This window comes from Tamandua tetradactyla, chromosome 4 (assembly GCF_023851605.1).
Source record: "Tamandua tetradactyla isolate mTamTet1 chromosome 4, mTamTet1.pri, whole genome shotgun sequence".
Classification (NCBI taxonomy): domain Eukaryota; kingdom Metazoa; phylum Chordata; class Mammalia; order Pilosa; family Myrmecophagidae; genus Tamandua; species Tamandua tetradactyla.
The window spans coordinates 76,191,883-76,218,963 of record NC_135330.1 but is presented as its reverse complement, the minus strand read 5'-3'; the positions used below and the strand labels follow the sequence as shown (position 1 = coordinate 76,218,963).

At 36.0% G+C, this 27,081-nt stretch overlaps 1 protein-coding gene across 19 annotated transcripts in view; it reads left to right on the top strand.

The window, feature by feature from the left end:
- ESRRG (estrogen related receptor gamma) overlaps nucleotides 1-20,187 on the top strand; it is a 625,071-nt gene extending 604,884 nt beyond the window's left edge. For 18 of the 19 annotated variants that reach the window (XM_077157825.1, XM_077157829.1, XM_077157824.1 and 15 more), the window contains 2 exons: nucleotides 2,287-2,556; nucleotides 16,234-20,187. In XM_077157825.1, coding sequence (XP_077013940.1) covers nucleotides 2,287-2,556; nucleotides 16,234-16,478 — 515 coding nt within the window. In that variant the 3' untranslated portion in view covers nucleotides 16,479-20,187. Of the gene's footprint in view, nucleotides 1-2,286; nucleotides 2,557-14,979; nucleotides 15,206-16,233 lie in introns of those variants that run through there. The other variant, XM_077157838.1, reaches the window with a different exon arrangement.
- Nucleotides 20,188-27,081: the final 6,894 nt, after the last annotated feature.

Here is a 27,081-nt window from a genome sequence, read left to right as displayed (position 1 = left end):
TGGATGGACCTCAATAAAAAAGTTCCTTCTTCCACTCAATAAACTAATCATCCTGCTTTTAATTATTCGGCAGAAAGATGTGTGGAGATTGGAGAATGTGTAAATCTATTTACTAACAGCAGTGTCGGGGAGGGAGAAAGGGCTGTCACGGAGGTGCTGCAGGCTATCCCCCGTCCATCTGCTGCTGTAGAAAAACTGCTGTTGGGGAGCTTGAAAAAGAACCAGAAAACTAAGGTGAATTGAAAACACCCATTGATTTTTGCTCCTAACGTTGCAGGTGCGAATTTATTTTTTCACTTACGTATATACAAAATAAGTTCCTAGCTCGTCCCTTCTCTTGACGAAGATATTTGGAATTCCTGCTTCCTCTGCTGTTTTGGGGAGCAGGGGAAATGGGGAAGGGTGGATAGTAAAAGAACAATCTGCGTTTTTTGAGTGACTGTAACACTCCCCCAATCAAAAGCAGTTGGAGACAGGTTAGATAATCATTTTTCTTTCCCAATTCCTTGTTTAAAATGTTATTAGTTGTTAGAACTCTAATTCTAAAAGTGTATTTATTCTTTTACAAAAAAAATACATTAAAAAAAGAGATTTTACGCAACCATCCCCCCCCCCAAAAAAAACAAACCCTGTCGAGTAACATGTAAGCAGCTTGATAAACAATGAAAGAAATGCTTTACATATGCCTAAGACTCCGTTGAGAAAAGCTTGACTAATCCTTTTTGATGATTTTATTAAACACTTATCGTTAATGGTGTTAAATGACAAGCCACTAGGTTTCCCCAACAGGCCAGGAAATCATTTTATTTTGATATTGTACTGTAGTTTCTAATATTATGCGAATATGAACAGTTTGATATGAATACAAACAACAATAATGAACCATAAGCAGGCACCTGAGAAGGTTGGGGAGCCAGTGAATATTTATTATTTGGGTAATAGGGTGTAGAAGAAAGAAAGCATAAAGAATTTCCTTAAGTTACATTATTAAAATTTTTCTGCCCTCCGCTGGTGGCAGGACCTTAAATTATTATGGTACCACTGTCTTCAAAAAACAATGAGGATCGGGGGAGGGGTGTCACCCTTGGAATTTCCGGGTATACCCTTGGAATTGGAAATAAAGTTTGCACGAACCTTTTTTTAGGGCTCTTGGAAAAAGCATCAGACTGATAATCAGATATTTTCACTAGCATTTCCTTTTAGAAACTAGATATAATCCCTCTGAGATTTAAGTATATATATCATTTTTCCTAAATAAGTTTAATTGTACTACTTCATCCTTGCCTACTGAAAAACTATTTCTTTTTTATTTAATCTTTTTTGGAAATGTTTTCTCAGGCTCAGAAGGGTCATTAAACATGCATGTGTGAATGCAGCCCAGAATTGCAGTAAATAATTGAAGCAGTCATCTAGATATTTCAGATAAAAATGATATAGCCCTACTTACTGAATGCATATTATAAATTAGTGTTTAGATGAGCATTATTTTATGTTTTTCAAGTGAGGATATTAAAGTACAAGTAGATTGCCTTGCTCAAGGTAAAACAGCTCAATGGAGCCAAAATTTAAATTCAAACTCTGACTCTGTTCATATGCTTTCCACTAAACCCCACTGCCTCATTAAATAACTGGACCTTAATAACAGAATGAATGGGACTTCTCTACTTAGTGAGAAGACCTGACTACTAAGTGTTCCACTTTATTTTACACCATTTAAGCAAGGAATTCAAGTCAAAATTATCAGTGTGGCAAAATAGCCAATTCAGATGGCACTTGTAAGCACAGTCATCACTCACTGTTGCTTGTGAATATTATAGAGAAATACTTCCAGATTTGCACTTCATCGTGTGGCCTAATTTGTTTGCTGTCCTTGTTGTTTCTTGGTGTTTGTTTACTTTTATGTTGATTAACAATAGTAATTTTTAGAGATGAGGTCGTGGAAAATCTAACTTTCTGAAAAATGACGTTCATAAAGACTCCATCCAGGAATCAAGTATGTTTAAAGATTACGTTTTCTTCTCAATGAAAGTTATGAAACTATTTGTAATTCCTTATGCTATTCCCTTAGACACGTCTGTGAAACCTACAGAAAACACCTACACAGTGAAGCTGGTTTGTGACTTTTGCTTTGTAGGTAACTTGCAAAGTGATCAGTTTTAAGAGCTTCTAATCAGAGCTCTGCATCAATTTAAGCACCGATGCCAAAGCCCAGGATCATATGAAACTAATGTTGCATTATGAAATTATGGCTTTAAAGTAACTTGATCTGCCTGTCTTCCCATGCAGGCTTCTCCACTCTGTCCCTGGCTGACCAGATGAGCCTTCTGCAGAGTGCTTGGATGGAAATTTTGATCCTTGGTGTCGTATACCGATCCCTTTCGTTTGAAGATGAACTTGTCTATGCAGACGATTATATAATGGATGAAGACCAGTCCAAATTAGCAGGCCTTCTTGACCTAAATAACGCTATCCTGCAGCTGGTAAAGAAATACAAGAGCATGAAGCTGGAGAAAGAAGAATTTGTCACCCTCAAAGCTATAGCTCTTGCTAATTCAGGTTGGCATATTAACATGATCGCTGTTACATTTTTTAAAATATCAGTTTTACCCTTTCCTTTAACTTCATTGGGGATTTGGCTAGACCTAGCTGGTAAAATTCTGCATAAGTTAGCAAAATTGTTGTCGTTGTAGCTTTCTAGGGAAAACTTAGAAATAAGAAAAACGTAAAGGGAATTCCTTTTATTTTACTTGCTTATTGAAAGCTGCAAAATGTTTAACACCTCATGCCTTTACTAATTAGGACCCTAGCAAAGCAAAAGTTCTGGTAGAAGCAGCATAAATAGACACTGTCAGGACAAAATTTGCTCCATTGTCTTATATGCACAAGTTGGGATAAATTTGAATTACGGATATAACACGTAACATTCCCCCCACCTCCAGAATGCAGATTAGGCAATTGGGAAAATACACTTCATGTTGGTTTTAATTTTGGTTATCAAAGAATACTCTGTTTTCTTGCATTCTGGAGTTCTCTAGAAGTCAATTTCTGCTGAAGGAGTATTTCCCTCAAAGGCACAAACTATGCATTAAAGGTTAAGAATTATGGGAATGAATTTTCCTTACATTTGAATCGAAATGTGCTAAAATTGGGAGCAGACTCTGATAAATAAAAATCATTGGAGCTTTGTTGTTTTTCCCTTTGTGCCTCTCCTAATGCTTTACTGTGGACTTAAGTTCTCTTTTATCATTTGCATAAAGTTCAGAATAGATCCCTCCTTAATGACGTGCCGGTCATTAGGTACCTCCGTGTCAATAACATGCTCTGATGCCATGTACCATTGACAGTCACACCGTGCCCCTCCATCTGCTTTTGTTTTGACCCTATCTTTGAACTTTATCTTGGTTGCCGGCCAGTAGTTTTCCCTTTAATTACAAGAAGGAAGCTGTCAATAAAATCTGTTAAATGGGATGCAATGAGTGGCTTGAATGGGTGGATGGCTATTTGTTCAAATTCTGCAGCATTCAAGGTATTGACAGTTTGTTTTCTGGGGCCATATGTGACGATCAATCTCAGGCTGGGCTCAGCCGCGCTGAAAAATGAAAAACCAGATTGCTTTTGCTTACTTGTGGATGACGACTTTGTGATTTGGCGCGGTCCTAGTGAGACGAGACCTTCTGCCCAAATTGCCCCCGCGAGAGCCAGGGACGCGTGACTGTTTTTAGAAATAATTTTTAATTGATTTTGTAATTAACAGTTCATCCACAATATTGATGCATGAATCCTTGGACTGATAGGAGGGAAATGGTTTTCAACAATGAAGTTGTGCTTTCCTATTTGTCTTCATAATGGAGTTTAGCATTTCATACTTTTAATTGGGGCCACAGGCCTCTGCCCCACCCACTAGTCACCCCTCTTCTCCCACTCCCCTTTGAAACTATAAAAGATGATTCTTCATGACAAATGGCATTGTTGTCACAACCCTCAGGAACCCCTTTTCCTGCTCTCTGAAAGATCAAAGTGAGAGATGGGATAGGATTTTTCTAAGAGTTTATTAGTTTGCATGAACTTCACATTGTAGCGTCTCTTCCAGTTAAATGAAAGATTTTTTAGCAGCAGTTTGGGGGAAGATTTTTTATTTGGTAATCATTAATCTATTACACTTAAATGTTATAAATGCTGGTTATTTGGTTAATTATTTAAAAATACAGTAAGCATGGTTTATATGTTTTTACATTTCAAATTGCTTTTTAAAATTTATTAACTGATTATGAATGCTGGGCAATGCTAAAACCATATCAGAACAATTGAGATGTAATATGTAATACTTTATGACTCAGTGCTACGATTCAGAGTATATGAATCACTTAGGGCAGTGTTTCTGTCTTTGTTGTTATAGTCATTAATATGTTGGATATATAAATATTCTAATCTCACATACTCTGCTCTTTGGGTTGCAAGTGACATACTTTAGAGCAGTGACTGGTAATTAGAAAGTCTTTATTCAAAGAACTAGATAGTTTCTTTCCTTTTCTTGTTTAAAGCCAGAACAAGCCCTCGATTTTTTCTTTTATCTTAGTAGCTCAGAAGCATTGCATCTTTCCTGGAAGATTTCTCCATGTCAGAAAATTGTCCTGCAAGTGATATTAACATTCTTTTATTCTCTCAGTACCAAGAAAAAAATAATTGAATCACAATCCATACTAAAGTAGAAGTGATTAAGTAATGTAAGCACTATTTTAAACTCTAAACTGTGCCACCTCTTTCTCGCACCCACCCAAGCTCCAGATTTTGATATCATCAATAGGATGCTATATTATTCCATTTTTTCCACCATCATTTCGTGGATAGTCATCACGTTGTAGATTCAGTCTTGATTGGATCCAGTGTCGATTTCTTAAACTGTCTAGAAACACATCAGTATAAAACTAATGGAATAGACACCCTAAAATGCTCTTAGATATTCTTTTAGTATTTAGGTATTTCAGATTAATGTAAATGACTTTTGTGCAAAATACATCTTTTCTACTGTTACTTATATGGTTATCTTAACTTTGCCTGTATGGCTGTAGGTGTTAGCAGCCATTGTCTCATTTATCTAACTTATCAGCTTATTTCAAACTTCTGCATTTATTCAGTAATTATAAGGGTTGTGCTTATGCTTGGGAAGCAAAGAATTGGCTTCCTGATAACGGCTGTTGTATTTTTTGTAGCTATGTTTCTATCGTGCGTGCATGTAGGAATACTTATAAAACCAGCACACCATTGGAGCAAGGTTTAGCCCTCCCTTCAGGTGTTTATTCAAAGAGATATATGAAATATATAATATTAATCATCACAATCAAAGATGTGAAAACCTTCAAATAATAGTTATACTTATTTCTGAAAATAAGAAAACTTACAGGTGCACTTACACTGTGACTTCTCTAATCTTTTTCTTTCTTTATTTTTAGAGAAGTTGTAGGTTTATGGGAAAATGATACATAAAATACAGAGTTCCCCAGCACATCCTGTTATTAACACCTTGCATTACTGTGCTACATTTATTACAGTTCATGAAAGAGCATTTTAACAATTTTACTATAAAGTTTACTCCATGATTTATAATAGGGTTTGCTGTTTCTGTTATTATAGCCCTGTTTTTTTTAAATTTTTATTCTAATAACATATGTACAACCTAAAATTTCACCTTATTACCACATTCAGATGTATGATTCAGTGCTGTTAATTATGTTCACAGTGTTTTGCTACCATTATCACCAACCATTAGCAGATCTTTCCCATCAACCCAAATAGAAACGCTGTTCAATTGAAGCCTTAATTCCCAATTTCCTATGCCATCTCGGCCTCTGAGGACCTATATTCCAAATCCTGACTCTATGAGTGTGCTTACTCTAGTCATTTCATATCAGTGAGATCATACAGTGTCTTTGGTATTTGGCTTATTTCATTCAACATAATGTCTTTCAGGTTCTGCATATTGTGGCATGTATCAGAACTTCATTCCTTTTAATGGCTGAATAAAATTCCATTGTGTGTGTACACCACATTTTGTTTATCCATTCATTCATTCATTGATGGATACTTGGGTTACTTCCATCTTTTGGTGTTGTGAATAATACCTCTTTGACCATCAGTGTGAAAATAGCTGTTCAAGTCCCAGCTTTCAATTCTTTGGGGTTTATTCCTAGAAGTAGATTGCAGGATCATATTATGATTCTGTATGTAGCTTCCTGAAAAACTGTCCACAGCAGCTGGACCATGTTACATACCCACCAACAATGTATGAATGTTCTTATTTCTCCACATCTTCTGTAATACTTGTTATTTTCCATTTTTTGTGTAGTCATTCTAGTGAGCATGAAATCGTATCTTCTTTTGAAATGTTTTTGATTTGCATTTCCCTAACGGCTAATGAGGTTGAGCATCTTTTCATATACTTATTAGTCATCTGTATATCTTCTTTGGAAAAGTGTCTATTTCTGTCCTTTGCCCGCTTTTTAATCGGGTTGTTTGTCTTTTTGTTGAGTTGTAGGGCTTCTTTGTATATTTCAGGTATTAAATCACTATCAGATATGTGGTTCCAAAATAATTTCTCCCATTGTGAAGGTTGTCTTTTCGCTTTCATGATAGAGCCATTTGATGCCAAAAAGCTTTTAATTTTTGATGAGGTCTATTATTTTTCCCTTTTGTTGTTTGTTCTTTGAGTGTAAAGTCTAAGAAATCATTGCCTAACACAAGGCACTGAAAAAAGTGTCTTATGTTTTCTTCTAGTTATTTATAGTTCTGGTTCTTATAGTTAGTTCATGACCCATTTGGGGTTGATTTTTTTTGTCTGTGAGAGGTGGGGTCCACCTTCATTATTTGCAAAAGGGCATCCAGTTTACCCAGCACTGTTTGTTGAAGAGGCTTTTCTTTCCAATTGAGTGTACTTGGCACCTTTGTCAAAAATCAGTTGACCATAAATGAGAGCTAGATTTCTGAGCTCTTGATTCAATTCCACTGGTCTACGTATCTGTCCTCCTGGTAGTACCATGCTGTTTTGATTACTGTAGCTTTGTAATAGTTTTAAGAATGACAAGTGTGAATCTTCCAACTTAATTCTTCTTTTTCAAAATGGCTTTGGTTATCCAGGGTCCTTTACCCTTCCATATAAATTTGATGATGGGCTTTGACATTTCTGCAAAGAATGCTGTTGGGATTTTCATTGGGATTGCATCGCATCTGTAAATCACATTGGGTAGGACAGACCTCTAACAATACAGAACAATCCATGAGCCAAATATCCCTCCATTTATTTAGGTTTCTTTGACTTCTTTTAGCAATGTCTTATAGTTTACAGAATATTCTGTTTACAACTCCTTTAACATCCATGGTTAGAATTATTTCTAGATATTTGATTTTTTTTAGTTGCTATTGTAAATTGAATTTTTTTCTTGATGCCTTCTTCAGATTGTTCAGTATGTAAAAACACAACTGATGTTAGCTTGTTGATCTTGTGCCCCACAACTTTGCTGAATTTATTTATTAATTTCAGTAGCTTTGAGGTGGACTTTTCAGGATTTTCTGTAGGTAGAATCTTGTCATCTGCAAATAAAGAAAGTTTCACTTCTTCATTTCCAATTCAGATGCCTTTTATTTATTTCTTTTGCCTAATTGCTCTAGCCAGAGCTTCTAGGACAATATTGAATAACAGTGGTGACAATGGACGTCCTTATCTTCCTCCTTATTTTAGAGGAAAAGTGTTCAGTCTTTCACCATTGATTATGTTAGCTATTAGTTTTTCATTTAAGCCCTTTATCATGTTGAGTAAATTTTCTACTATTCCTAATTTTCTAAGTGTTTTTATCAAGAAATTATGCTGGATTTTATCAAGTGCATGCCCTGAATCAGTTAAGATAATCATTTTTTTCCCCTTTGTTCTGTTAATGTGATGTATCATCTTTACTGATTTTGTGTTGCGCTACCCTTGCATACCTGGGATGAATCCCATTTGGTCATGTTGTTTAATTCATTTTAATAAACTGTTGCTAGTGTTTTGTTGAAAATTTTGCATCTATGTTCATTAGAGATACTGGTCTGCACTTTTTCTTTTCTAGTTGTATCTTTATCTGGCTTTGGTCTGAAGATGATGTTGGCCTCATAGAACTCTTCGATTTTGGGGAAGAATTTGAGCAGGATTTGCATTAATTCTTGGAATATTTGGCAAAATTCACTGCAAAGCCTAATGGCCCTGAACTTTTTTCTTGTTAGGAGGTTTTTGATTAATGTCCCAATCTCTGCTATTTATGGTTTTGTGTATAACTCCTATTTCTTCTTGAGTCAGTCCCGGTAGTTTGTGTATTTCTAGGAATTTGCACATTTCATCAAGGTTATCTAATTTGTTGGCACACAGTTGTTCATAGTATCCTGTTCTAGTTTTTTCTGTTTTTGAGAGTTTGATAGTATTTTCTCCCTTTTCATTTTTGATCACTTTCTCTTTTTTCCTTTGTCAGTCTAGCTAAAGGGTTGTTGATTTTATTGATCTTTTCAAAGAACCATTCAGTTATTATTTTATTCTCTATTTCATTTATCTCTACTTTAATCTTGGCTGGTTCCTTACTTTTGCTCACTTTAGATTTAGTTTGCTTTTCCTTTTCTACATTGTCCAGTTATGAGGTTAGATTTCTGATTTGAGATATTTCTTCTTCTTTAGTATTAGCATTTGGAGCTGTACATTTCCCTCTCAGCACTCCCTTTGCTGCACCCCATAAATTTTGATATGTTGTATTTTCATTTTCATTCACCTCAAGCTATTTTCTAATTTCCTGTGTGATTTTCTCTTTGGCCCTTTGGTTGTTCAAGAGGACATTAATATTCACCTATTTGTAAGTTTTCCATTTCTCCCTCTGTTATTGATTTCTTACTTCACCCCTTTGTGGTCAGAATGAAGCATTTTATTATTTCAATATTTTTTATTTTTTGAGACTTGTTTCGTGGCCTAAGATATGGTCTATATTGAAGAATGATCCATGTGCACTAGTGAAGAATAGGTATTCTACAACTGTTGTATGATGTGTGCAATGTATGTCTATTAGGTGTAGTTAGTTTGGAGTACTGCTCAAGTCTTCTAGTTCCTCTGATCTTCAGTCTAGATTTTCCATTCATTATTGAAATAGTGCATTGAAATCTCCTGCTATTAATATAGAACCGTCTATTTCTCCCTTGAGATCTGACGATTTATCCCTCATATACTTTAGGGCTCTGCTGTTAGGTGCATATATATTTATTATTGTTATATATTCTTGTTGAAATAACCCCTTTATCAATATATAATGAACCCCTTTGTTTCTCATACATGTGTACACCAAGAGGTTAGGCTGATCTCCAGAATTCTTAACATTTTGAAAAGTCTATAATTACATAATACTTTTTGTCCCTTCATTAGAAAAGACAGTGAAATATGACTATGAGCATTTGGGATAAGATTGTATCACATAAATCTTTTCTATGGGCCAGTTCTACTGATTATTATTCTAAGAATTTGCAATTCTTATCCCCAGCCTCAAGGTAAAATACTCATTTTTATATACTTGAAGATTAAAAGCAATTTAAAATTGTGAATCACTTTTAGGCTGATGATTCTCTTTTATTCAAGTCAATAAGACCTTTTCATGCTCTTTGAGAATGTGTAGTTTAGCCACACACCCATTTTGGTGGTGGGTGTGGGGCTTCCATTTTCTCGTCCATAAAATGTGAATTGTCTAATGTCTTCTACTGATTAGGTCGGTTAATTTAAAGTGAAGCTGGTGAGTTTGGATATATATACATGCGCATATACATATATTGTGCATGTGTGTGGGTTTGTGCATGTCTGTGTGTACTGAATTCGGAATGTGGAAATAGTACCATGTTTGTGGAGAAGTAGAAAACTCTTGCAGTTCTTTAGTTTCAATAGGGTCCTCAAATAATTTTATGGAAATTTTGACTGAATTTGCTGACTTGCTATTCTGGAGAGAGTGTTTAGCTACTGGTCAAGGGGTTATCTTTCTGTGGACATTTCTATTTTTCTTAGCCTCTGCTGGGGGATCTCATTTGATTTCCACACCATCCTTATGAGGTAGACATGTCCAACATCGTTTTCAAGGTAACTAAAGTGAGCTAATAGAGATTTGTGACTACAAGGAGGCAGAAGGTTGGATTGTCTGTCCCTTGCTATCAACAAGCTATTTCTGTTCTACAAGTAAGTATTTACCATGGCTTTAAAAAGGTCAGTGCATGAGACACTAGCTATTGCAATCTCACATCCACCAACCTGAATTAGTGTTTTTATTTAGTTTAGAATTTTTATGCCCACTTCCTTTACCTTAATTTTTTTCTAGTAGTTATAATAACTTACAGCATCCAAGAAAATGATGAACAATTTGGAGAAGAAATTTTACCAGGGTATTATAGAGACTTAAAAGAAGTGAATATAGGCAGGAATTTTGTGGCAAGTAGATCTCTGTTCTTAACTTCTACCCAGACCAAATCATAATTAATACTGCCAGGTAAATAAGAATCAAAATTGTTACTTTTGGACGGGCCACAGTGGCTCAGCAGGTAAGAATGCTCGCCTGCCATGCCCAAGGACCTGGGTTCGATTCCTGGTGCCTGCCCATGTAAAAAAAAAAATTGTTACTTTTAATCCTCTAGGCTACTTTTCTTTGGTTTCTCCCAAGTCAGCCATCACTGTTGAATTTTTTAAAATGTTAGTTAAGATGATATCTTTAGGAAGGGGATTGTTTCTTCTTAATGTAATCCTTAAATTTCATGCATATTATGGTATTTAAATTTTTTATGTAAAATATAAAAGCTGATTCTTATCATGTTCCTTATCATGTTCATTGATCACTGTGCCTTGGCATAGAATAGGAAATATTTGCTGTTTACAGCTCTGTGCTTCCATCTTGGATAATACACACATAAAATACTCTGCATATTTGTTTGGCTTCCAGGGAATTACTATAACATAACATCATTTTAATTTGCAGTTTTTAAGTTAATGAGCAATATGTTACAAAAAACTCACTAGCATGTTGTATGTCACATATAATGTTGAGGAAGGTTGAGATATTCACCGCCCAAGTTGGCATCAGTATCCACTTATCAAGTAGAATTGTTTTGCTGAAAGACATATTTCTACTTCACATCAAGTAAACGAAGTTAGAAAAAAACCTCAGAGGGAAATTCCTTGATACAAGGTAAACATAACAAAGATAACAGTAATTTGGGATTTGTGACGGAGGCCTCGAGGTAAGAAATCATGGACCATGCAGGATTTCTGTGGTTCGACATTTTACATTAATACACTAGAGTGATTGTATGGCTGGAATAGATTTAGAAGGAAAAGGCTGTTTTACAGCCAGAGCAAAAACCAAGGAAAAGAAACCTCCTGCAAAAGAAAGTGGGTCTTAATGGAACCTTTGAAATCAGTTTTATTCTTTTCACCATGGTTGAGCACAGAATCAGAATTATTATCACTCTTAATATTAGAATCATAACATCTCTGGATTGAAAAAGACCTTAAACGTACCCCTAGGTATTTCTGGCAAGTATTTCTACAGCCTTTAGAGGAATTCTCCTTGACTCACAACTTTCTAGAAGAGAACATTCCATCAGAAGTCATTCTCCCCCCACCTTCTTTCTCTGTATGCCTCACCAATTTGATGTAAAATAAAACACTGGTATAAAACCATAAAAAAAAAATTCTCTAATGAGTACATTAGTTTCCAAATTTTTGACCAAGTATATCTATGTTATGCAAAAACATATTTGTTGGGGGTATGAAGGTAGTTCAGTGGTAGAATTCTCATCTGCCATGAGGGAGACCCTGATTTGGTTCCTGGCCCATGCACTTCCCCCAAAACAAGGAAACAAACAAACAAAAAACCAAACCAAACCAAACAAAAAAATTTAACAAATGGTGCTGCAATAAGGGGATATTCATATGGCAAAAGAATGAAATGTGACCCCTGCCATACAACATACCAAAAAAAAACTCATTTGCCACAGGGATGACCAGTGTTCCTTAGTACTCCAGCTGACTGCATCCCAGGGGTCATTGTTACATTCATATATATTGCATATAAAAATTTTGAGGCAAAACTTATAGTTTAGAAAATAGACATTTGCTCACTCTCTGTTTTTTCCATCATATTCTGTTTCATTCCTTTAATGATTGGAGAGAGTCACATTGGCCCTACCTTTATATTTCCTTTTCATGTAAACCTTTTGCAAGCTCTAAAAAAAAAAACAACACAATACTTTGTGTTCTACAGAAGCAGTTACTTTGAGATTTGGTTAATATCATGCACTAGACTCGACTCTGGATAAATTTAGTCTATTTCTAATACTCAATTCCATTTTCAAAATGGAAGATTTGTTCCCGTTGAGAGATTAGTCACAAATTCCAAATAGGACTTGGGAATTCTGAAATAGCCATACCATGCACATAATGACTGATGTTTTCACTGAGAAAGGTAGTGCTTCATTCCAGGTAGGATGCAAAAATACAATCTACTTTTTTGTATTGACTCTAAGTCTCATTTAATTTTATAGCCACAGGTATAAGAATACTTAGCTAACCTCCCAAAGTAAATGATCTGAACTGAACACATTCTTGTAGGATCTTACATCACGAGTAAAAATATTAGAAGTTGCAAAAGGGTTAGATTTGATTATTAGGTGTTGAAATTTAAAATATGGTTGAAAATAGATGTGTCATTTGAACTCAGGTTATCTTTCAAAATCGTGATTTTTTTAGATTAACAGTTGTATGTCTAACCATCTGCATCTAGTTCAGCGTTTTTCAAACCTGGTTTAGCAGTAGAATAATCTAGGTTTTATAAAACACTGATATCCTGGATCCACCTCAAATATTCTGATTTAATAGGCCTGGAGTCAGGCCTAGGCATCCAAGATTTTTAACTGCCTGTCTAATTAGTTCTTAAACTGATGATATTCATTATCAGTTTAATGCTGGTTCCCATTAACACAAATACTGGGATTATTCACTTTAAAACATGAAATTGAAAAGAAACCATCACCAACCAGAAGAACTAAATAATTGCATAAATTGAGGTGAGTTCTATGGAGCCTGGCATAAGCCTATAGAAACTTCGCCAAAAGATCAAAACAGATCAAAGCTGCAGAGCCAGAACTTGAACTAGGATCCCTAATAGAGATTAATATTTTCTTCAGCAGACTGCCAGCTGAATCATGGTCTAATTAAATAGTTCAAATTTAGTGAGTTTGCGTTTAAACTATTAGCAGATCTGAGAATGGGTAAAGCTAAGATGAGTTAGAATCTTTTCTGTAAATGGGAAGCTAAATTATCATAGTAATTTGATTAAATCATTTTTAAATCTCTCAAGCTAAATCATAGCCTTTAAAGAATAGTTTGAAGTCTTAATTGCTGTTTATGAGCATATCTCTCAGCTATTTGTTCTCGCCTCATTTCCTGTGACATCCTATAATACATCTCCTGCGAGGCAAGACTAGTGGGAAAGGAAAGGCTGGGGGCTGGGTTGCCTGTGTGCTTCAACATTAAAAGGTCTGCCATGTAGAAGTAGATTTGTCCTGTATTGTTCCAGATGAATCAGAAGCAGAGGGAGGAGGTTGGGGACAGATTTGGGGAAAACATGAAGAACATATGTCTAATAATTAGTTATGGCCCTGGCTAAGTTGAGCCCTCTCCATTCTGCTGGAAATGTCTCCATTATGAGTAGTATAGAGAAGATTCCTGAGGAAGATGGAAAGTTCAGTGAGATGAGCTCAGAAGACAATTTCAACTCATAAATAAAAGAACACTGGAAATGCTATGTCCGCATCCCAGTGGCATAATCTGAGTCAAAGAAACCTGAGTTTAAAACTCACCCTGATATTTACTAACTGTTGGGATCAGAGAAGTCACTAAACTCTCCTAACCTTCAAATTTCCTGGTTTGTAAAGTGGAGGTGGTGTTACCTACCTTGGGGGCTGTTGGGACATAAAATAAGGTAATATTCAGGAAGTATTTATCAGAGGCCTCACCCTGCATGGGTGCTTAATAGAAGGCAAAATTATTACATATATTTATTTTGCTTATTTTTTTTAATCTGCTTGGCAAAGAGTTAATTTGCTTTTTTTTCTATAAAGAATGCAATTCCTATTTGCCCCATCCATTTTCCCCTCTGCTTTCATTTGGATTCCTAACCTTTAGCCTCAGGATAGGTTGGGCATAGCCTCCTTATCTCCCTTACCATATGTAGGGGCTCCTTTTGCAATCTTTTATACCTAGAGACATGCTGTAGTGTGTTGACATGCCCCTTATTTTTCCTTCAAGCAACCTTTGAATGCAAAAAGAGAGAAAAAGAAACACTTTAGAGTATGTTGTCATCATACACAACTGATTTTCCCCCACTAACATTATCAGCCTTTAGATAACTTCAAGAATTATCTGTATTTGCTTCTGGGAGATGATATTGTAGGAGATGCATGAGATTGTTTGCTGAAAGGAGACAGAGATTGGAGAAGCCTGGGTAGAAACAATTCGCAAGGACAGGCCGGGAGATTGGTTGGGTGGGGGGAAGGGGGTCTTGAGTTCCATTCCAGGGCATCACTATCAAAATTTCCCATTTCAAATAACTCCTGTGGGCTCTACCACTCAGGAATTTGCTCTTGACTACTCATGAACACATTAGCAACTCTATTCCAGATTATTAAAAAATACTGCAAAGGGATATGTCAGTAACCACTTAGTGTAAATTGTGGTCAGTTTGCTCTTAATGTGGTGAAATGATTCAAGATGGCATAGTGAATGAGAAAACAAAATACAAAGATGTTTTAAAAAACGGCTATTAGTCTATTTCTGTCTATGTTTTAATTACGTTGCCATAATTTTTTATTATATGTCTAGCCACTTGATTTGAAATCACATTCTTCTCTCTTTTTTATGCATGTGATCTGATATTGGAATTGCAGGGAAGATTACTTTAACTGCATATATCTTGGAGCCTTGCATTGTCGGAGAACTAGAATTATTAAACATGAAGAATCCCCCCCAAAGACTCCATTATATGTAATTAACAGATAAACTGTCATCAGAATCAATAAAATGTGTTAAATGATTCAAACTTGTATATAATTAGGTGTCTGTTTTAGAGCTAGAGCTGTAACTTTTATGTTTCCTCCTCACATCTACAAATTTCTGGTAAGAATGAGTGTGCCAATCCTGTTAACCCTTTCCTTGCTAGACTGAATTAGCTTTTGAAATTAGTCATTTGAGGGCAAAGTTCACCTTCACAAATTTGAAAAATATTCTAGAACTCAATGATCTGAAATCTAAAACCCGCTTTCTTTTCATCAGAGAAGCAGGCTAGTTAAGGATGTGTTAATGAACTATGAACAGTACACTGAAGTTCCTGAAGTGATAAGGATTTTATTGTGATTTGGGGGAGCCACAACTGATCACACTGCTAGTTTCACTGGATCCATGTGGAATTCTTGATCTTCAACTTTTTTCCCCCCTTTGGGAAATGTGGGCTTCATTGGGGCAAGATCAGGATTTTAGAATGGAAAAATGCTTTTACATAGAAGGCATTCCACAATAGTTTGTTGAATGAATGAATAAATAAATTAATGAGGCACTGAACGAATTAGTCAAGATTGTAGTGTGTCAAAAGACTGCCTTCCTTTCTTCCTTCCTTCCCTTCTTCCTTCCTTTCTCTGTTTCTCTGGAATAGCTCTGGGCATCATGTACCAAGGCCTTGCATTCCACAAATGAATTATTGCTGATACCCATTTGTTGTTTTCTCAAGGATATTGCTGAGGGGACATTTTCCTTCTGGAATTAATTGTGCAAGGCCAACATGGAATTCTATGTATTATAAATTACTGAGAAAAACTTGTACAAAAGTGATAGTCACTTTGTTTCTCTACTATAATTGAAATAAAAATCTCCATAAGCACCAAAATAAATAAATAAATAAAAGCCTTCCCTTGCCCAGTTCTTCGGAGAAAAATATTTTAAATGATATATCTTTTGCACCAATTCCCAAGTTTTGGAAAGTATCCGATGTAGAGAACTTAAGGGAAAAAAATGATAGATTTTAGAAATGTTAAGACTGAACAAACTGCAGCTTGGAAAAGTTCCCGGATAATTAACTTTCCGAACCGTTCGCTTCGAGGTTTATTCTCATGCGCAGTGTTATTTGTATTATTTGCTTTGTGTTGCAGACTCCATGCACATAGAAGATGTTGAAGCCGTTCAGAAGCTGCAGGATGTGTTACACGAGGCCCTGCAAGATTACGAGGCTGGTCAGCACATGGAAGACCCCCGTCGGGCCGGCAAGATGCTGATGACGCTGCCGCTGCTGAGGCAGACATCCACCAAGGCCGTGCAGCATTTCTACAACATCAAACTGGAAGGCAAAGTCCCCATGCACAAACTTTTTTTGGAAATGCTGGAGGCCAAGGTCTGACTAAAAGCTCCTGGGCCTTCCCATCTTGCACGCTGAAAAAAAGGGAAAATAAACCCAAGAGCGATGTCGAAGAAACTTAGCGTTTAGTTACCAACATCAAAACTCAGCAAAGACTGCACTGATCATTTAGCAGCAAGACTATGAAGCAGCTTTCCGATTCCTCTGTATCTTCCCAGTGAGTTTCTTTCTGCCTTCTCTCTCATCTGCTTTTCTCATTTCTTTTGCTCCTTGTTTGTTTGTGTTTTCTCCCGCCCTCCTGCCCTTTCTCCCTCATTTCTTGGCTTCCTTCGCTGCTGGCTTCCTCTCTCTCTCTCTCTCTCTCATTTTCTTTCCTCTTGCCTTCTCTCCATCCCTTTCTTCCTTTCCTCCCTCCCTTCCTTTTTTCTTTCCTTCTCTTACCCTCCCCCCTCTTTTCCCACATCCTGCCCCTTCCAAATTTTAAATAGTCCTAGTTGTAAGAAAAATTTCCTTTCCTCTCTTCTTCTCTTCTCTCCTTGCCTTTCCTCTCCTTTTTCCTTCCTTCCTTCTGCTGCTGAACTTTTAAAAGAGGTCTTTAAGTGAAGAAAGATGGAAGCCAGCCCTGCCAAAGGATGGAGATCCATACATAATATGGATGCCAGTGAACTTATTGTGAACCCTAACGTCCCCAGTGACTAAGGAATCAAAGAGAGAGAGAGAACCAACGTACCTAAAAGTACAGTGCAACATAAACGAATTGACTGAGTGCAGTATTAGATTTCATGGGAGCAGCCTCCTAATTAGACAATTTAAGCAACGTTGCATCGGCTGCTTCTTATCATTGCTTTTCCATCTAGATCAGTTACAGCCATTTGATTCCTTAATTGTTTTTTCAAGTCTTCCAGGTATTTGTTAGTTTAGCTACTATGTAACTTTTTCAGGGAATAGTTTAAGCTTTATTCATTCATGCAATACTAAAGAGAAGTAAGAATACTGCGATTTTGTGCTGGCTTTGAACAATTATGAACAATAATGAAGGACACATGAATCCTGAAGGAAGATTTTTAAAAATGTTTTGTTTCTTCTTACAAATGGAGATTTTTTTGTACCAGCTTTACCACTTTTCAGCCATTTATTAATATGGGAATTTAACTTACTCAAGCAATAGTTGAAGGGAAGGTGCATATTATCACGGATGCAATTTATGTTGTGTGCCAGTCTGGTCCCAAACATCAATTTCTTAACACGAGCTCCAGTTTATCTAAATGTTCATTGACACAAAGGATTAGATTACACCTGGTGACTCCGAGTGGTCACATTTCTAAGCACTGCACATGAAAGACAGATCCGTAGAATTATCAGGAGTGCACCTCTCTACCTGGGAGGTACAGTTGCCATATGATTTCTAGCTGCCACGATGGTTAGAAATGAGATACTGCCTGTTTGCAAAAGTTACAGACCTTTCCCAGAAGGAGCTGTGAGCCAGTATTTATTTGAGAGGCAATAAGGCAAATGCCAAAATTTGAAGGAAATAAAAAAAAATCATCAAAGACAGCAGACGCCTGACCAAATTCTAGAACCTAATCTGTATGAGTTTATTCATTTAGGAATGTTTGTTTAAATTAATCTGCAGTTTTTAACCAAGAGCTAAGCCAATATATGTGCTTTTGAACCAGTATTGTCACAGCATGAAAGTCAGTCAGGTCCCAGACTGTTAAGAGGTGTAATCTAATGAAGAAATCAATTAGATGCCCCTGAAATCTACAGTCGCTGAATAACCAATAAACAGTAACCTCCATCCAATGCTATACCAATGGACCAGTGTTAGTAGCTGCTCCCTGTACTATGTGAACAGTCTTATTCTATGTACACAGATGTAATTAAAATTGTAATCCTAACAAACAAAAAGAAATGTAGTTCAGCTTTTCAATGTTTCATGTTTGCTGTGCTTTTCTGAATTTTATGTTGCATTCAAAGACGGTTGTCTTGTTCTTGTGGTGTTTGGATTCTTGTGGTGTGTGCTTTTAGACACAGGGTAGAATTAGAGACAATATTGGATGTACAATTCCTCAGGAGACTACAGTAGTATATTCTATTCCTTACCAGTAATAAGGTTTCTTCCTAATAATAATTAAGAGATTGAAACTCCAAACAAGTATTCATTACGAACAGATACACATCGAAATCATAATAATATTTTCAAAACAAGGAATAATTTCTCTAATGGTTTATTATAGAATACCAATGTATAGCTTAGAAATAAAACTTTGAATATTTCAAGAATATAGATAAGTCTAATTTTTAAATGCTGTATATATATGGCTTTCACTCAGTCATCTCTCAGATGTTGTTATTAACTCGCTCTGTGTTGTTGCAAAACTTTTTGGTGCGGACACGTCTCCAAAACTATTGCTACTTTGTGTGCTTTAAACAAAATACGTTGGGTTGATGGGACATCAACTCAGTGCTAGGAATACTGTGTATCTATCATTAGCTGTATGGGACTATATCGTAGATTGTGGTTTCTCAGTAGAGAAGTGACTGTAGTGTGATTCTAGATAAATCATCATTAGCAATTCATTCAGAAGGTCAATAACTTGAAATTTATAGCTGTGATAGGAGTTCAGAAATTGGCACATCCCTTTAAAATAACAACAACAACAAAAAATACAACTCCTGGGAAAAAAAAAAGGTGCTGATTCTATAAGATTATTTATATATGTAAGTGTTTAAAAAGATTATTTTTCCGGACAGTTTGTGCAGGGTTTAAGTTGCTACGACTCAACTACACTATATATAAAGTCTATACAATATATACATTGTTTTCACTGTATCACATTATAGTACTTGGGCTTCAGAATTAAGAGCCAAACAACCGAAAACGGCGAGATGGAGATATATTAATAGAATGAGATACAGTTGCTAGTTTTCAGTTTAAGTGATTCTCAGCATTAGAAAGGAGCAAGTATCTCACAAATAGGAAACAAAACTAAAATGTAGATCTAAAAGAATTGCACGGGTTTTAGGGTAAATGCTCATCTTAAACCTCGCTTGAGGTAAGTTTCTTCAAGTTTCAAGCAAGACCATTTACTTAATGTGACGTTTTGGAAAGTTATAAAGGTGTATGTTTTAGCCATATGATTTTTAATTTTTATTTAGCTTCTTTTAGGTTTGTTCTTATTTAAAGCAATATGATTGTGTGACTCCCTGTAGTTACACTTGTGTTTCAATCAGATCAGATTGTTGTATTTATTCCACTATTTTGCATTTAAATGATAACATAAAAGATATAAAAAATTTAAAACTGCTATTTTTCTTATAGAAGAGAAAATGGGTGTTGGTGATTGTATTTTAATTATTTAAGCGTCTCTGTTTACCTGCCTAGGAAAACATTTTATGGCAGTCTTATGTGCAAAGATCGTAAAAGGACAAAAAATTTAAACTGCTTATAATAATCCAGGAGTTGCATTTATAGCCAGTAGTAAAAATAATAATAATAATAATAATAATAAAACCATGTCTATAGCTGTAGATGGGCTTCACATCTGTAAAGCAATCAATTGTATATTTTTGTGATGTGTACCATACTGTGTGCTCCAGCAAATGTCCATTTGTGTAAATGTATTTATTTTATATTGTATATATTGTTAAATGCAAAAAGGAGATATGATTCTGTAACTCCAATCAGTTCAGATGTGTAACTCAAATTATTATGCCTTTCAGGATGATGGTAGAGCAATATTAAACAAGCTTCCACTTTTGATTGCTCTTTTGTATTGTGTTTCTTTTCTTTTTTCCTCCCCACGAAAGAACCAAATCAATAAACACCTGCCCTTTGTTGCCTCCATTCAAAGTGTATCTCTGAGTACCTGTTCCCTAAAAATAAAGTGGGAGGTTAAATAAGAGCTATATAAAGGCTTGTCAGAATGAATTCTAGGGTGCCAAGAGACATTTTGCATATTTAAGAGTATGCAAAGTGTCTCATGGCACATTAGAATTCATTCTGACAAGCCTTTATATAGCTCTTATTTAATCTTAAAGCATCTCCACATCATCCTGCATTACTCAAAATCATCGCCTCTATGTCAATGTCATAACAGAAAACTTTCCCCCTATTTTAAGATCATATTAAAACCTGCTAGAGATACCTATTATTTCCCTCCATCAACAATTAAATCATGCGCTTGCACTGAGCTTGTCAGCAAGCTGCAGGCTGTGTGGAGCAGCGGCGGAGTTGCTGACCAGATTTCCTGAACGGGAAGCCGACAGCACCGCATATAGATCGGTGCGGGAGGAGGGGGAGCGCTGTCTTCACGTTCGAGAGGGTTAAACAGCACTGCTGACAGCAAATGGCCTCCCCTTGGCCTTTTACTCTCCGAAAGGTTACAGCCCTTGCTGCTCAGGGTCAAGCTGAGCTTCCACTGGACCCTCCTTGGAGCCATCAGCGAAGGGCTAATATGCGCTTGCTGGGCTTCTCTGCCTGTCTTGAGAGTGTTTTGTCATCGAGTTTGCCCACCGTCTTTCTCACCTTTCAGAAGTGGCTGATTCTCTAGAGAAGCAAGCTGATGACATAAAGGCCACTAGACTGGGTTGCTTTTAGGGGCATAAGATTACCTAAATCACTAAGATTTGCTAGCCGGCGAAGTCACTCAGCATTGTCTTTTCCTGTTTTAATGTACTTGGATGGCAGTAGGTCAGCACAGATTCTGACATGCTTTACTTTTGCTATTATCAAAGCGTTTGCATCGAACTAAAATAATGCAAGATACAAATAAAAAATGGAAAACCATGCATGTAACCTGCAATCTGTACTCATTTTAAAGTATTTATTAATATACACGTACACAAGCTTTTAAGAACTTCAGTGCCAGTGCACACTGGTTGGTTCTTATAATTTACAATCATTACAGAGCAACTTTTCTGGCACTGGCATGTTCATCACTGATGCCTCAGGTGAAAAAGAAAATAGGGTTTTTTAAATTTTTGCATGTTCTAATGTCTCAGCAGGTAAACAATGTATAGCTCTGACAATTGGGTTATGCATTTGTTTTAAGGGGCTCACTTTTATTTTTGTTGGTTGTTTGTAAGTGATTTTTTTAAACCAGCTGTTCTCAAACTTGTCTGCACATTGGAGTCACCTGGGAAGTGTCATAAGTAACTGATGCCTGGGTCCCACCTTCAGAGATGGTGATTTAATTGCCCTAAGAGGTGGCTGGGGCTTTGGAAAGTTTTTAAAGGATGCCCAGGTGAGTCTAATGTGATGACAAGGTGGGTAACCGCTGCTTTACATTTTTCATGCTTCCTTCAAATAAGTCAGAGATGTCCTTTAAGTTTTCATGCACCAACTCTGAAATCTGGTGAGATTTCAGGACTTCTTTTAAAAATGTCAAGGAAAAAGACAATCTTTTTTTGAAATCACTGAGTCAATGAAACACACTTTGAATATGCTTATCTCCACTTTGCTTTGGCACCTCCCTCCTTCCCACCCTATGCTCCCTCCACACACATGGAGAACACCTTTCTATTCGGCAATTCCCAAGCTGCATCTTTCTGGTTATGCCTCGGAAAAATGGATATTCTGCTCACAGGCCAGCTCAAATAATATTTCACAATCCTTTTTTTCCCTCTCTCTCTTTTAATCCTGTTCACTTTGGCCTTTTGATACGCTTTAAAATGAACTTAGTTGTGGTTCAAAATACCTGCTTCTCTGTACTGAAAAACAAAAGAGCAACAAAATTAGAAAATTTTGATTTCTTGGGATGACTTACCACCACTTGCTAAGTGGTTGATGTTAGAAAGAGGTGGAAATGAGAATATTTCACCACTGGGCCTATGCAAAAACTTTAGGAATATTTCCCTTATTGGAAAACTTAATTTGTCATGAAACTGTAAAAGGGAAAAAAGACAAGTGAAGATTTTTGTTTCGTTCACAAAGGTTTTCATAATGAGTGGGCATTTCCTTAATTTAGTAGCTATCAAAATGTTTAAGTCAGGTTTCCTAGCCCTCTCCCATCTCTTAAGTTTAGTTTCTCATGCCTTTGGTAGTGTGGAATAAAGCAAAATGAAGCAAGTAGCAGTAGATTGATTGCACACTGCGTCTTATTATGAAACAAAAAAAGAAAAGAAAAGAATTTCAAAATATAATCCTCCTCTCCCAGGAGTATTTGTCTTGTTCTCCATGAAGTTAAAGGTCTGAAATAATGCGCCCATCAGGGGCTCAATGTTGCATGTCCATGCCAGTTGGTCCAAGGGCTTGTTATGATGGTAATGACCTACTGAGAGTGAGCTTGGATTGCAACAATACAATTGCCACCAGCTCACCCGCTGGGAGAAATATTTTATTATTGTCAAATGTCCTCCACAGAGATTTGTTTTGCCTGTTCCTGTTTAAATTAAATTCAAAGCAGTACTGCATTACTATTTCTCTGGAGTGTATTTGAGATAAACAACGAGTCTCAAATTTTAGGATTCTTGGGGGGGTTCAAATTTATTGATTAGCAGAAAAATTACAGGAGGTGACACCTTAGCTGCAGGAATAGGTGAAAACGTAGCTGCGGGAATATGACAATGGTAGCCGCACCAGAGATTTACGTACTGAGTCCATGACCTAAAAGCAGAACTCCCTTTTCCATTACATATGCCAGCCAGATTAATAATTAACTATTCCATCAATTGTACAACCTTTAAAAAAAGATCCCAATATACTAATGCATTGCCATAACATACCACGGTATTTGGGGCATGAGGAATTTTGTTTCAGATAACAAGAGTTGTCAAATTTAAAATCATAAAGCAAATGTGTGTGTGTGTGTACAATGTTTTTTTAATATCGACGCTTAGAAGATACAGCAGAGAAGCCCAAGGTATGAATGAAAATCCTCTTTGAGCATAGTATACCTTTTCCAATATTATATTTTCAAAGTGTTGATAAAAATGTCCTCAGGTACGTGGGATTATTTGGATAATTTTTTCATGACCTTCTATTGCAGTTTTGACAGAGAATCCTAAAACAGTGACGCTTTAGCCAATACAAACTTTGTTATATGATGTCAGATTATAACTGGATGTCATCCTTAAAAAGAGTGATACTTTTGTGAAAATACTACTGATCTGTCTGTTTCCTAATGTGCTGAACTTTGGAGCACTGATTTTAGGAAATGCAAACAAACTGCTGGGAGGGGGCGTAAACAGGGGCTTAATAGGGAAACATTTCAGACTAGCAGGGGCATTAAATTGCACAATTCACACTTCAATTCAAGCTGCCATGCTCAGTCAAATTCCAGTTTCATTGGGCAGTGGAGAAGCACCTGCTATTTAAAAAATGGCACAGAAAACTAGTCTAGGTCTCCAAAATGTGTTCTATAGGTATGCAAGTGTTGGCTTTTCCCCTTAAAATATGTGATTTTATATCATTACAAATGAAAAATACCAAACACTAATGTTAGAAAATATCCTCCAGATACTTTTGCAATAATCTCTCTCTGATGCTTTTACACTGCTAGACTTTTATTTTGCCCTCATCTTCCAGTGAGCAAAACGAATGGACCAGCCCTAAGGATCAATCATATTCATGCTAATAAACTAAAACAGATATATAGCCTATATTTTTAAGTGTGTATATAGAAAAATATCCCTTCTTCCACAGAAATAAATATTTAGCTGAGAGAAATTTCTGGACTGGGTAATAAGTAAACAGATGTTTAGATAGGATGATGTCTTTACACACAGGAACTTCTACAACATATGACTTGTTTGATTTAATGAGGTTTTGTGGTGCTGAAATAGCCTAGGGAAAATGATAAAGAAAAATAGCACAGTGTACATGGGTGGATATGACTCAAACATACATGGGTTCAAATCCCAGCTCTGTCACTAGCCAGCTGTATGATGCTGCTACTAAAGTATATTTTGCATAGATAAATAGTGGTTAAATATATTATAGATATGTTATTAAGATTAAATTAAATAATGTGAGAAAACACCTTGTACCTAATAAGAAAATCAAACACAGTGAAAATATTTTGAAATACCTTATTTTTTCCTTCTGCCAAGGGAAACGAGATAATCCTGCAGGATATTTTAATTGTAACTGGGAGAAAAAAGTCTCTAGGGAAGGAGGAAAATGTAGATATTATGGAACCAGACCCTTAGTAGGCTGCTTCTGGGTGCTTCTCTGGAGGGAATAATATTAAAGTTTTATAGATTCAGGGTTTACTTGGCAGGTTTGGCCAAGAATCAGTCATGAACCTAACTGTGTGCTGGGCACTATGGTAAGTTCTTGAAATGAATTATAAAATGTCATATTCCCAACAGCTTTTTGAGGTAAATACAATTCATATCTCCAATTTGTAGATGAGGGGGAAAAAAGGCTCAGAGAGGTTAAATAACTTGCCCAAGGCCTATATAGTTAGTATAGGAGTCAGAAATTTGAATCTTGGCCCTAATAGCTCAAACACTAATCCTGTGTGTAACAGCTTCTCATAATTGAATACTAGGTAGACCATCCTTTTTTTCTTATTTTGCACTTGTAGAACACAGGGATGAATCGATCCAATTGCTTTGATCAAGGATTTCTGTCCCCATCTCCTGCTCTCACTTTCTTTTTCTTCTGCCACCATAAATTTCTCATGCATCCCTGAAAAAGATACCATGTTGGTTTGAGTGTGTAAGAAATTTAATACACAGAAATGGTGTAATGTTAACGATCTTATTCTGTCACTTACTTTTTTGTTCTGCACTTGATTTTAAGGTTTATCCACGTTGTAGAAGGAAATCTGTTACATAGTAAAGCATTGAAGGTACATACCCATTCTATCTATTCCCCTTGTGATGAATCGTAAGTTTGCTTTCAACTCCGTAGTACAAACAATGATGCTGCAATGAACATCTTTGGATGTTTCCCCTTATGGACAAATGTAATTTTTTTTTTTCTGGGGTATATGCCCAGAAATGGGGTTGTTGGATCATAGACCATATATATATGTTTATTTTCACGACAGAAATCATTCTACAGAATTAGATCAGTTTGAACTTGCACTAGTGACATATCTGGTTTTCATTTTCTCTATATTGTCATCGCCACATAGTTTACATTGCTCTTAAATTTCTTCCAATTTTATTCTTTTTCAAATGGTAGTTTGTTGTTTTGATGTATACTTTTCTGATTGCCAGTAGGATTGAGTATGTCTTCCCATTCCCTCCCAGATCCAGGCTCCCCTTTCTGTGAACTGCCTATTCATAACCTTTGATCCTTTCTCTGTTGGCTTTCCCATCATTTTCTCCTTCATTTGTGGGAGTTCCTTGTATGTTCTAGATAGTGATCCTTTATCAGTTTCAGTTTTTGCAAATGTCTTCTCCCAGTCTGTCACCCATCTATTAACCTTGACCTTCATCTTTGTTCACTAGAAATGATTAATTTTGATAAAGGCAAATTCATCAATTTCCCCCCCTATGGAATTAGAGTTAAAAGCACAATCTCTCTTTTTTTTTTTGCTGTTACTTTTAAATTTCACAAATTTACATCATCTTTAATCCGTTTTGAGGCCTGTTTTCCCAACCACATCTTTCCCCATCCATTTATGATGTCATACCTATATTATACCAAACTACCCATAGATAAACTAGTCTATTTCTGGACTCTTTATTCTGCTCTCTGGACAAGCTATATGTGACTGGACAATATCGTATTATTTTATTCCTATGACTTTGGAGTGCCTTAAAATCTGATGAGGTGTGTTTTTTACTCACCCTTACACCTTTGTCTTCATTTTCAAATTCATAGCCCTTTGGGGCTTTTATTCTACCTCATGAATTTAAAAATCTTTTTTTTAAGTTATCAAAATTATCCTTCTATAAATTTTGTTGGAATTGTGTTAATATACAGATAAATTTGGAGAGAATTAACAATTTTATAAATCAAATTCAATGAATATGGTATATCTCTCCATTTATCCATGCCTACTTTTGTTTCTTTAATAAAGATATTTTAAATCTACCTCCATAACATCTCATGATTTCTTTGGGATAATTCCTGAATACTTTGTAGATTTGTAGATATGGCAAATTAAAATTTATTTTTAATTCTATGAGTGGGTTTTTTGTTGTTGTTGTTTGTTTTTGCTTTAGATAGAGCGAGTGCTATGACATTTTGCATATTGATCTTATACTTGGGAACCTTGATGAACCCTTCATTATTTCTAATAATTTTTTTATTCATGGATTTTCTATATAAATAATCTATATTCTCTCTTAATTCAGATTGCAAACTGACCAGTTCATTTCTGAGCCCATCTCTTTTTTGCAGTGCCTGATTTTAGGCAATTGAATGCAACCAACTCATGTTTTGAGCATTCCTACTGGAAACCACTTTTTCCAAGTCCAGACATGTAGGCTCATTTTCCTTCTTTCAGGTTACTGAAGGCAAATTTTTTGCCAACTATGTTGTCAGCACATAACATCGGTTGTCAGGTTGCCAGCCTTCTGTACTATTGCTTTTTTTTTTTTCCAGCCTTATAACAGTTTCCTCACTAACCTTATCCCAAAGCCACTTTCCATATATTTTACTGTTTTCTTATGGCAGCAATTCCATTTCTGATACCTATTTCTCTATCGGTTTCTGCCTCATAAGAACTACAAAACTCAGTGA